The 12,977-nt window shown below is 35.6% G+C and overlaps 1 protein-coding gene across 1 annotated transcript; it reads left to right on the forward strand.

Moving 5' to 3' along the window:
- Positions 1-11,199: 11,199 nt before the first annotated feature.
- Positions 11,200-11,898, forward strand: LOC145119859 (agamous-like MADS-box protein AGL29). Its single transcript, XM_079055626.1, has one exon. It carries the CDS (start codon positions 11,200-11,202, stop codon positions 11,896-11,898), a length of 699 nt encoding a protein of 232 aa, XP_078911752.1.
- The last annotated feature ends 1,079 nt before the right edge of the window (positions 11,899-12,977 follow it).

Here is a 12,977-nt window from a genome sequence, read left to right on the forward strand (position 1 = left end):
TCATGTTTATGATTCTAGTTCATATTTCTTATGCTTGTTTAATACTTTGATCATGAGCTTGGTACTTGAATGAGCAATTGTTGGTTTATTTCTTTGGTTTAGCATTGAATCATTGAATTTACTTAGAACAAGAGCTTTATGATGGTAGAAATCATCTCTAGCTTATGAATCATAGCTCCTTTATGGATGTGTAAGCATTGACATCCTCTGGGAATTGGGGATTCCTTCATTCTTAAGGCTAATTAACTTCTTGGGTTCAATTGCTTCAATTGGATCTTTGATTTTGATTAAGAAGGTGTGTTGTGGGCTTCCCCAACCTCCATACTACCTATGAGGAATCTTGGCATATCATGCTTCATGATTGCTATAACCAATTTGGGATGAATGATAAGCTTTTTATTGAATCCTAATGATAAGCTTTAGAAAGAGTCAATTTTGAATCTATAATACGCCTCGTACAATTCACTATATATTTACCATCCTTTGTCAGCTCAGAACGGAAACCATATGGTGAAGAATCTTCGTTGGTATTCAGTTCATTTATGTCCTTATATAGTTGAAGTAGTTCATGAAGCTCCATCGAGTTGGAGGGTATCTGTTTCCAGCATCGAGAAAAACCATTCACCGATATACAGTCAGCAAGTGTATAACTTTTGACCGATTCAATCATATATAAATGGGGGGATTTTTCTTGAAACGAGATCACACCACACGATATATCTTTCCAACACAAAATTTGAATGCCTAATCTAGGAATAAGTGTGAATAGCTGATGAGAATCGATGCCAAGTTCACCCAAGGCCTTAATGACGTTATGGATATTACAATTTACACCACACCCGGTTGGAGGTTTTTCTCACAATATAGTGTGCTAGTTTCTTAACCAAGTTGGAGGTTTTTCTCGCAATATACCAGGTCAATTCATTATAATTTCATTGATATACAATTAAGCTTATTGATTAGCTGGTTTATTGTACTTTGGAGCCAATTTAGTTTTAAAATGTAAGTAATAAACATGTGATCGCATTTTCGCAAATATACTCTTGATAAGTTAACAAATTTTAATGTATTATTTTAGATCGTCGTTCTTTTTTTTTTTGAACGGCGGAATATTATTAGCTAGCAAGACGCTAGAAAAAAATTACATCAACTTAGTAGCATTAAAAGGATTATGAAGCCAAGAGGACCAACTAATATTGGCTTTACTACACCTACTAGAAATCCAAACATAAGATTTATGAACAACATCATCAAAAATCAAAGATTTTTTAGGCGTTTTCTCTCTGAAAATCACACCGTTCCTGAAATTCCAAATGCACCAAAAAGTAGTCAATATAACTGCATCGAAAGCTTTATGCTGACCAATTTTCCATGTAGTAGAGTCAGCCCAATTGAAAAGAGAAACGACAGTCAACTGAGAGGGACAATTAACACCCCACTAGATCGCAATACGGGACCAAAGAGCAATCAACTCCGAGCAATTAGCAAAAAGATGTTCCACAGTCTCCACTGTAGACGAGCAGACCGGACAAAGTATGGAATCCACCATAATACCCCTATAAGAAAGACGCTCTCTAGTTGGGATACTAGATAAACTAATCCTCCAGATAAGAATATTAATCTTAATTGGAACCCAATTATTCCAATGAGTAGGAATACCTCCGTTGCTAAGCGTAAAACCATCCAATAATTTTCGAGCCGAGGAAACGGAAAAAGTATCTGACACATCATTAACCCAATCCAGTCTATATGGGACCGGTCTGAGTTGGAAATCCTGCAAAAGACAAATAAAGTTATTCCATTGCTCCTGTTCCACTCCACCTCTAGGGCCCCGTCTAAGAGTATTAACCCCCAAACCCATGGACAACCTGTCTGCTATAGAAGCATGTTTATGCAAATCCAGCGCATAAATTCTAGGGAAAGAAGCAGAAAGAGGCATATCATCCCTCCAAACATCATGCCAAAAAGAAGTGCGAGTACCGTCTCCAACTCTTATAGGACAAAAAGATTGAAGATCAATATCCTTCTGGCGTAAGTGGAAGAGCATACGAATAACCCCACCCCAAGGACTATGACCAGTATTAGGATATCTCAGATTCCTACAAGCACCATCGAAACCATAAATAGATTTTATCACTCTAACCCATAGAAGGTTAGGGCAATGAAAAAACCTCCACCACCATCGAAAAACCATAGCCCTATTGAAAGAGAAAAGGCTGCCAATCCCTAAACCACCTTCATCCCTGGAGGCTAAGACTCTATCCCATCTAACCCAATGCATACGCCGATCATCCCTGTCAGCACCCCAAAAAAATCTCGCCCTCATTCCTTCAAGCTCCTTCAAAACCGAAAGAGGAGCAAGGAAAACAGACATCCAGTAACTCCCTAACGAACCCAAGACAGACTTAACCAACGTAAGGCGACCACCAAACGAAAGACATTTAGCCTTCCAAGTAGATAACTTAGAACAAAATCTATCAATCAAAGAAACCCAAGAGGACTTTCGCGAGATATTCTGACCCACCAGGATACCAAGATGAAAAAAAGGAAGCATGGAAGCAGCACAACCAATCCTGTTAGCCACCACAAGAACATGTGAATAGGAAATTCTCACACCAATCAATTTACTTTTAAGTAAATTAATTTTAAGCCCAGAAGCCAAGAAAAAACATCTAAGGATACGAAGAAGACAATTAGCATTCTCAGGATCCCATGGAGTGACCAACATAACATCGTCCGCATACATGAGATGAGAAATCTCAGTCCCAGAAATAGAAACCCCTCTGAAAGCATTTCCCGCTCGGGCCCTAATCAGAGCAATATGAAGACCCTCCATAGCCAGAATAAAAAGAAAAGGCGAAAGCGGATCACCCTGTCTCAATCCACGATGAATTTGAAATTCATCAGTTGGGGAACCATTAATCAACACAGAAGCCCTAGCTGTCGACAAAAGCTCCTTAATCCACCGACACCACTTAGACCCAAATCCCATAATGGACATGATTTCCAATAGGTAATCCCAAGATAAGGAATCATAAGCCTTCTCAAAATCCACCTTAAGAAACATGAGAGGATTATTGGAAGACTTACTCCAAGCAACCAATTCATTAAGAAGAAAAGGACCATCCAGGATCTGTCTACCTTTAATAAAAGCAGATTGCTCAAGGCTAACAACACTATGAATAACCTCCACAAGACGATTAGCTAGAAGTTTGCCAATAATTTTATACTAGCATCCAATGAGGCTAATGGGTCTAAAATCTCTTGGAGTCTTCAGATCTCTGACTTTTGGAAGAATGGTGAAAAACGAGGCATTACATCCCTTAGGGATAACTGAGTGTTGGAAGAAATGATGAACAAACGCCTCAACATCAGTAGCAACAAGATCCCAATATCTCTTTAAGAATCCGAAAGTAAAACCATCAGGACCAGGGGATTTAGTAGACCCACAGTCCCAAACAGCCCTTTTAATCTCTTCACAGGAAAAATGAGATTGCAAGTAATCAACCTGCACTTAGGATAAAGTACTAAAAAACGCACCATCTGTAACTGGCCTCCATGAAGAACTCTTCTGAAATAAAGTTTGAAAATAATCATGAAACCCCTTTTTGACCGTGACCGGATTATCCACCCACATGCCATCCATCATCAAGCCACGAATAACTATTTGTCTCCTTTTACGATTAAGCATGCCATGGAAGAATTTAGAGTTCTCATCCCCTTCGATGCCCCACTTAATTTTTGCTCTTTGAGCAAGATCGACTTGAACTAAATGATCAAGATCCGAAATCTCCTTTAATAAAGAAACTCTTTGCTCTCTCAAGTTAGCAGAACCTTCATCCTCCATAAGCCTAATATCAATAGACTCTACTAAATCTTGCAAATTCTTCCTTTTACTAGCCGCCATGTCCCAGTGTTTAGAGTTCCACTCCCTGAGTTTTGATTTAAGAAACTGTAATTTTTTCTTAAAAATAACCCAAGGGTTAGTCAACTCCAACTCCACCACTGAGGTAGCCCAAGCCTCCCGAACTATATCATCAAACCCCTCCATATCAAACCAAGAATGAAATATTCGAAAAGGTATCAGACCATAATCCACCCGATGTTCCAATAAAAGAATAGGGCGATGATCAGGAATATTCTTGTCCAAAATCATAGCTGAATGGTGAGGAAAAGACTCCAAAAAGCCTTCCGTAACCAAAAATCTATCAAGCTTGCTAAATTTGGAACCCCATTTATCACTCCAAGTAAATCTAGGACCCCCCAAAGGAACATCCACCAGTTCAAGAGATATAATAAAATCATTAAAAACTCTAGCAGAAGACGTATAAAATTTAGTCCCCATTCTCTCGGATTCATCCCTAACTTCATTAAAATCCCCCATAATGATGCATTCCCCCAAAGAATTAGAAATAAAATTATAAATATCAATCCAAAGAATTCTTTTTTTACTTAACCCTTGAGGAGCATAAACAACAATAAAGTTCACTTGGAGACCTAAACGAACCCAAACCGCTTCAATAACAATAAAACCATCATGAATGGAAACATGATTATGAGAAATCAAATCCACATCCCAAATAGCTAGAATACCCCCGGAAGCTCCACGAGAAGGAGAGAAAGCATGCGTAAAAGAAGAATTACCCCAAAAAGATCTAGCCATAACTAAGTCAACACTCTCCAACTTAGTTTCTTGAATAGCTAAAATATTAATTTTATGACGAGTACACAATTTTCTTATCCAACTCCTCTAAACAGAGGAGCCCGCCCCTTGGATATTAATTGATAAACAATTCATTTTGAGACTTGCCTTTGAACGTGCCCTTGTAAAATCTTTGTAACACGATCCATGCATCCATCCATATTATACCCCAACGATACTCCCATAGCAATAGTTTTTTGTAATTCATTAAGAAATGAATTATTTTTATCAGTGCCACCTGAAATGCTTTGTTTATTTTCCGAAAACGAAAAACACTGATTTGAAAAACCCGGGGGATGCGAAAGATCTTCTTTAGAACTGTTAAATCCCGAGACTCGACCATAACCTCCAGAAAAACCCATCGGGTAATTGTGGTCCCTGTCCTTAGGCGAATAATTTCCAAGAATACCCTCATTCTCACCCCCTTTATTCTGATTATCTTCATAAATTTTACCAACATTAGATGTGAAATAAGGGGTTGATGCTGTCGAAATCGAATCCGGAACATCATCAGTTCTTGCTGTCGCATTTTTGACAGCAACATTAACTGTTGTCGCACTTTTGGCAGCATCAGGGGCATCATGAGTTGCTGTCGGCCTGACTTCATTCTGTAAGCAGGGTGATTCTTGATCTTGATTATTGGGGTTCGGGTGACTGACACGAATTGTACCAGGGCAAGCAACAGGGGAAGGTTCCTGGAAAAATGAGTCATCATTATTTGGGACAGAATTCCGAAATTGCCCCTGAGATGAAACCTTATGCAGCTTGGATGTTTTTTTTAGATCCTCTTCATTATCCAATTTTTTCATAACATCATAAATGGCAAAAGGATCAAGCGATACATCTTCCTTATCACTTAATGAACCATTACTACCCTCGTGATCTTGTTCAAATCTATGAAATTCATCAACACTGTCGTTATCAGAATTTTTGTTGACTTCGCATACAAATGTGGGATTCCACCCGGGGGCTTCTTTGATACGAATGGGGAAAATTTCACCGTCAATACTAACTTTAATCACTTCAGAGATTATTCCGAGAAAGGAGGTGAGGATACAAACACATGATTTGTATACATCTTCTCCAATATTATCATCAAGATGGGCAATTGAACCCCATTTGGCCAAGATATGTCTAAAAGAATTTTTACTCCAAGCGCGTAGGGGGAGACCTTCTACATCGACCCATACAATACGATCAGATGGCACAAATTTTTTATCCCACTTTCTTTTTTCAATGATCCAATGATTAACTGCATCATTGTTCAAAAAATTTCTGCATGCTTTTTTAGATTTAAATTCAAACATCACCCACAATCCGCCCACATAACGGATAATAAATTCATCAAAACCTTCATCATGACACAACATTCCCAGATTAGGAAGAGTACTGAAGTCACGAGCCTTAGCTAAACATGCTAATTTTTTATCATCAATAAGAAAATTCCCAGATTCAAGAACTATGGCTGATTCTTGATTGGCAGCTGGAGGTTTCTCATTTTTACCACCTGTTACTGCATTTGCATATGAAACAGGAAGATTCTCCCTTTTCTTCTTCACCTTAGTTGGTTCCTTATAGGAGTTAGACTCTTTCCTATGATTACGAGGAACCGAAGCAAACATCTTATGATATCCGAACCACACTTCACACAGATTCTTGATCATATGATCAATGTTAACATTACCCGAAAATCTGACAAAACCAAAGCGTTTCCCCATACGTGACAACTTTTTAGAGATAAAAACATCACAAACTTTTCCAAACCGAGAACATGCTCGCCATATATCAGAATGGATAATGTAAGCTGGGAAATTTGTAATGTAAAACGAATTTGACACCGACCTGATTGATGCATGGATTCTTTCACTGGAGGTCTTGTGTATGTGATTGTTATTCTTTTTCCAACCCTCACCAATCGAAGAACGAGACTGACCAGGGGCCATTAGATGAAAGAGTATTGCGATCAGATTCTCCAAAATACATATAACTTCCCAGAATCGAAACAGGGATGATCACCGTACCAATCAATAACTCGAACAGGAGACAGAGAGATACGATAGATGACGAATCACAGGCCCTGCCGGCGTTTGACCCCGCCGGAGAAGAAGGGCTAAGCCGGACGATGAGACGCCGATGCCAGAAGGAGATCCGAAATCGCCGGACGTTTTTCCAATTACGTATATTTTCACTCTCATACTTTAGATCGTCGTTCTTAGTAATATGTTTACTATGTAAAACCATAAATGAAGTATCATAACCGCCCTACTTTTCCATTAATTACAAAATCCTAACAAACGAAGTGGAAAAAGGAAACAAAAAAAAAATGTAAATTTAATGAACATTTTTTTTTGAAAAATAATATCTTTATCCATAAAATAAAAAACTTTGTCTATAGATAACATCAACGGATGATTTATAATAATAATAACAATAATAATAATAATAATAATAATAATAATAAGACAAATTACATAAATGGTCCATGTGGTTTACCAAATGTCATAAATTCAGTTTTTGTTAAATGTTTTTGACGAACATGGTGTATGTGGTTTCCAAAACTTGTATAAATGTTCCTTTTTGCTAACACTGTTAGTTTTAGTCTGTTAATGTGAGGATAATTTGGTCTTTTTAGGTAGCAAGAAATGAGTTTGTGGCAATCGGTAAAAAATATAGGGACCATTTAAGTAATTTTTTTTCTATATTTTAAGTTTAAGAGTTTGTGGTTTTTCCAACCTTTTACTTTTTAAAATTTCATTCTTCACCCCTCACTTTGAACTTTGTAAAATATTATTTTTATCCCTTATTTTTTAAACTTTCATTTTTATCTCTCATATTATATATAATTTGATTTTCTAAAATAACTTTTTGTTTAATAACCTAATAAAACTATTTTTTATATTCTTATGTTTATATATTTATCGGTATAAATTAACATGATCAACGTTTCGATGTGAATTTATAACTTTCGTTTGTTAATTTTTTTTTTTTAAAAAAAACTTATTTGTTATCTGTTTGCCTTCTCATTCATTGTACGATGATAATTAAGATGTATTAATTAAAAAAATTAAAAAAAATTGTTTTTTTAAAACATCATAAATGGTCCCTGTGGTTTCCCCAAATCTGAAGTTTAGTCCCCGTGGTTTAAAAATATCATAGATGGTCCATGTGCTTTCAAAACTTTTGACGATGGGTCCTTATTGCTAACTCCGTTAAGTTTTGTCCGTTAACTGAAGGACATTTTCGTCATTTCACTACCACAGGGAGCATTTATGATGTTTTCTCTTGTTTAAAAAAATAAAAAAATAAAAAAAATAATATGCAAAAGGGGGTCCCACCTCTCTCTCTCTCTCTCCATTAAATCTTCTTCCTGTGTAAAAATAGAGGCTCCGGTGTTTTTAAGAGCGTGGTTTCCCCTCTCTTTCTAATACATGATCAAGTGCCAGATCATGTTAAGCCGATAATTACATCCCCCATTATTCGCTAATAATCAAAGACCCTTGAAGAATGAAAATAAACACAGAAGAAATCATCTTCCTTTATTTATTCACTGGTAACTGGATGTCAGTATGATGATGTTCTTGTTCCTTCTAGAATATGTATATACCGTCTTCCTCCTTTTGCGCCCTCTAGGGTTTCGTCCGTGCACTACTTCCTTCAACAGGATTTCTCTGCAAAAAAAATTCACTCGAGGGTTTCATATAGGGTTTTACACTTGTACAAATTTCTTAGCGATAATGGCGGAGAAGCTTAGGGATTTAAGTCACCCGATTGATGTTGCTTTACTTGATGCTACTATTGCTACCTTCTATGGCACCGGATCTAAAGATGAGGTTTGTAGCAATTCTTTATCCCCTTACCTTACTTTTATAAATCTCGACGACGAATGTGATGCCTTGAAACAGTTTTCATTATTTTACGCATTTGTGATTAATTGTTGATTGTTTGACTATCATACATTCAACTCTAGGATGTAGATGACTTTTTGGCCTTAATTTTGATTCGAGAATATCTTGTAAATTTGTGATTGAATTGTCACCCAGTACATGCCTTTACTCCTTAATCCATCTCTCAAACACATTCTATGCTAGTTTATTTTTGATCATCTCAGTTCATAAATGGAATTAAGATTAGGTTCTTGACCTGTGTAGAAGCTGCTGGTAAAAAGAAGATGGTATCGGAAGATGTCGATAGAGACGATGATCAGTAGGGAAGGAAGCGGAGGAGGTGGAGAACTCCGGGTGGGGTGTGTTTTACATATATTTGCAAGTTCAGTTTCATCGCTCTTGCTCAATCTCAAACACAGAGTGATTGTGCCTTTAATATCAAACATGAATTGCTCCATATCTGTTGATCTCTTAGCTGGATCCCAATCTATATCTTTGTCTCTTATCGTCATCTATAATTTGAATTTTAAAAATATGGGATTTTCTTATTTCTTATTTTGGGTTTTTCTTGTTCTGTTATTGGATATAGATGAATAGAATACATATGTTTCTAGCTTCCTTAACATCTGGTTCTGCAATGGGTCGAAAACCTAGTGGGGGGAGAGAGAGAGAGAGAGAGAGAGAGAGAGAGAGAGAGAGAGAGAGAGAGAGAGAGAGTTGACATCGATTTTCTGGTTTATTTTGGAGACGCATGTTTTTCTTTTCAATGGAATTCCTTAGAATGATCATGAGAGAGAGAGAGAGGTGGGACCCCCTTTTGCATATTTTTTTTATTTTTTATTTTTTTTAAATAAGAGAAAACATCATAAATGGGCCCTGTGGTAGTGAAATGACGAAAATGTCCTTCAGTTAACGGAGTTAGCAATAATGACCAATCGTCAAAAGTTTTGAAAGCACAAGGACCATCAATGATGTTTTTAAACCACGAGAACTAAACTTCGGACATGGGGAAACCACAAGACCATTTATGATGTTTTTTCTTTTTTTTTATGCACATGTCGGTATAAATTCGAGTTATTCTACATTTCAACGTATTTTTTTTACGTTTCCGTGCTTAATTTTATTTACATTTCTACGTATGAGTCGGGATACATATAATAATTTTCGTTCGTTAACATAAAAAAATGTAATATATTCGAGTTTGTCTATATTTCAACGTAATTTTTTTTTACACTTTTGTGTTTATTTTTATATACGTTTTCTACATATATGAGTTGCATCATATATAATAACTTTCGTTCGTTAACTTAAATAAAACTAATTTTTTTTTACGTATTTAACTTTATGAATGTGTTGGTATAAATTCAATGTGGTAAAAGTTTTGACGTAAAGTTACAACTAACGTTCGTTAATTTTTTTTTTTTGACAACTTACTTGTTTTTTTCATGCAAGTATCGGTTTAAATTCAAGTTTGTCTACATTTCGACGTTATTATTTGTTTTTATTATTATTATTTTTTACATTTTTGTGTTTAATTTTATTTACTTTTCTTATGTATTATTCGTGTCATAGATAATAAATTTCGTCTGTTAACTTAAAAAAATGGAGTTTGTCTATGTTTCGATGTACTTTTTTTTTTATGTTTTTGAGCTTTATTCTATATACATATATATATCTCATATGTATGAGATGTGTCATATATAATAACTTTTGTTTGTTATATTAAATATAAATTAATTTTTTACGTGCTTATTTTTATGTAGGTGTCAGTATAACTGAAGGCAGTAACGTTTCAACGTATTCAACGTAAGTTTAGACCTTTCATTCATTAATTAAAAAAAAAACTTCTTGTTTTTTATATGTTCGTGTCGGTATATAAATTCGAGTTCGTCTATGGTTTGACGTCGAAAACATAAAAAAAAAACGTCAAAAACGTAAAACAATTATATCGAAATGCAGACAAAAAATTTACCCCGAAACATAGACAAACTCTAATTTAAACAGACACATGTATAAACAATACAACTTTTAAAAAAAAAATAATAACAAACGAAAGTTCTAAATTTATGTCGAATACGTCGAAACGTTTACCACCTTGAATTTAGACCGACACGTATATAAAAGTTAATACGTAAAAAATTATTTTATTTAAGTTAACGAACGAAAGTTATTATATATGACGCGACTCATACGTAGAAAACGTATATAATATTAAGCACAAAAACGTTAAAAATTAATTTCGCATCATAGACAAGCTCGAATAAAATACATTTTTTTTAAGTTAACAAACGAAAATTTGATATATGCTTTAAAAAAAATAATGGCTAAGTTTGTAATATTTGATAAACTTTTGTCTGAAAATAAATAACAAAGGAACAAGGTAAGGACCTTCTTAATTAAAAGTTTGATGAACTTAGGGTAAATCTATGAATTTAATAAAGGAAATCTATTCTCGACATTTTAGGGCTTCATAATTTCATTTTTCTCTTGATTTTGGACATCTTTATTTGTTATAAATAAATCTTTCCTACAAATCTACAATTACTTTCAACATATTATAACCACACACGCAGTACACCCCATTAACGACTGCTTTCCACCGTCTTCACCACCATGGATATAACCAGTATCGCCGGAGATACTCCCATGATCAACAAGAAAAGAACCAAAGGCAGGCAAAAGATTGATATAAAGAAGATAGAAGACCCCAACAGCCTCCAAGTCGCCTTCTCTAAACGCCGCACCGGACTTTTCAAGAAAGCCTCTGAGATCTGTGTCTTGACCGGAGCCCAAATCGCCATCCTGGTTACTTCCCCTGCTGGTCGGTTCTATGGGTTTCGCCACCCCAACACCGACGTCCTGTTGGATGACTTTCTGAATGATAACAACAAAGACGCTGCCACCAACACCACCACCGGTGGAGAGACGGGAGCCACCCAGAAGAACTATCGATCGCCACCGCCAACGCCCATAATGATGGAGTTCAATCAACATTACTCGGAGGTTTCGAGGGAGTTGGAGGCTGAGAAGAAGCGCGGAGGAAAGATTCCGGAGAGCAGCGGCGAATCACGTTGGTACGACGAGCCTGTTGATGGGCTGGATGTGGAGGAGATTCAACAGTATCTTTGTTCGTTGGATGAGTTGAAGAAGAAGGTTTTGACGAGAGCTGTTGAACTGACGATGATCAACAAATCTTCTGATGCGTTCTTTGGTTGGAACAATGGCATTCAACCTCCGGTGGATCTTCCTGAAAATACCGGAGTTGATGGTGGTTTAAGCTTCCAGTACGATGAAGATTTTGGGAAGTTTTAGATACATTCCGGCATTCTTTGGTTTTGTAATTAAGATAGATGAAATTCTTAATTAATGTAGTAAGTATTCAATTCATAGTTGAATCAATTATTAGATATGGTGAAACTCGTCAATTAGATTTCTGAATTCTTTCTGCGATTAATTGATTTTTCCAATACCATCATTACCATGTTCTTAGGGTTTTCTTTTAAACAAATTATCGTATATTTTAAAAACGCAAAACACGTCAAAGTTTTGAAACAAAATCAGGGGTGGAATTGGTTGTGGGGTTCGCGAGAGAGAAACAAATCGGTGAAGATGACCGGAGAAGGAGGGTGGTGGTGGCCGGAGGTGGCACAAATCAATAGAGTCAAATGGATATTTTCGTCTTTTCGAATGGGTGTAATAAAATTAGGGAGTTATTACCCAAAATTACTCGGTGCGTCATTTTAATAACTATACTACTATAGGGACCCTTTCTGTAAGTTTACTTTTTATTACAGGGACCGTTTATGACTATTTATGTAACTTTGCTTGACACTATTACACGGGCAATTTCTACAACTTAACTACAGTATAAAATAAGGATATATTCTATTATTTTTACAATTCCTACTATTACACAATTTCTGTTATTTATTTATTTATTTATTTCAAGGAGAAGCAAGGACACAGGGGCCATTTCTGTAATTTTGTATTTTTCATAGAAGTAAGGACACGGGGACAAATGTTCTACAATTATATGATTATGACATCGATATAAGAAAATTGTATATAAGGCATAACAGGTTTTTTGAACATAAATGTAAGAAAATTGAATGAATTTTTAAACTAATTTTAAAAAATTAAGCAACAAATAACAACATACTTCAAAACTTTAAGCGCGAAAATCCTATTACTTGGATGTTTAAAAATACATTGTTTACTACACCATGTTTGAAACTACATAGCTATTTCTTGCTTAATATTTAAAAGTTGGTTTAAAATTTCTTGCAATTCCAAATAAACGTTAAAAATATCTGCTGGAGCTTTTAATAACTGTGTTTATAAGTACCTAGTCGAAAAAAAAACTATGTTTATAATAGTTGTGTTTATATTTT

Source organism: Lactuca virosa, chromosome 1, assembly GCF_052849685.1.
Source record: "Lactuca virosa cultivar CGN04683 chromosome 1, Lactuca_virosa_CGN04683_v6, whole genome shotgun sequence".
Classification (NCBI taxonomy): Eukaryota; Viridiplantae; Streptophyta; class Magnoliopsida; order Asterales; family Asteraceae; genus Lactuca; species Lactuca virosa.

Excerpts from the sequence above, each read along its gene's own strand:
- LOC145119859 (XM_079055626.1), top strand. The coding sequence starts at position 11,200 with ATGGATATAACCAGTATCGCCGGAGATACTCCCATGATCAACAAGAAA.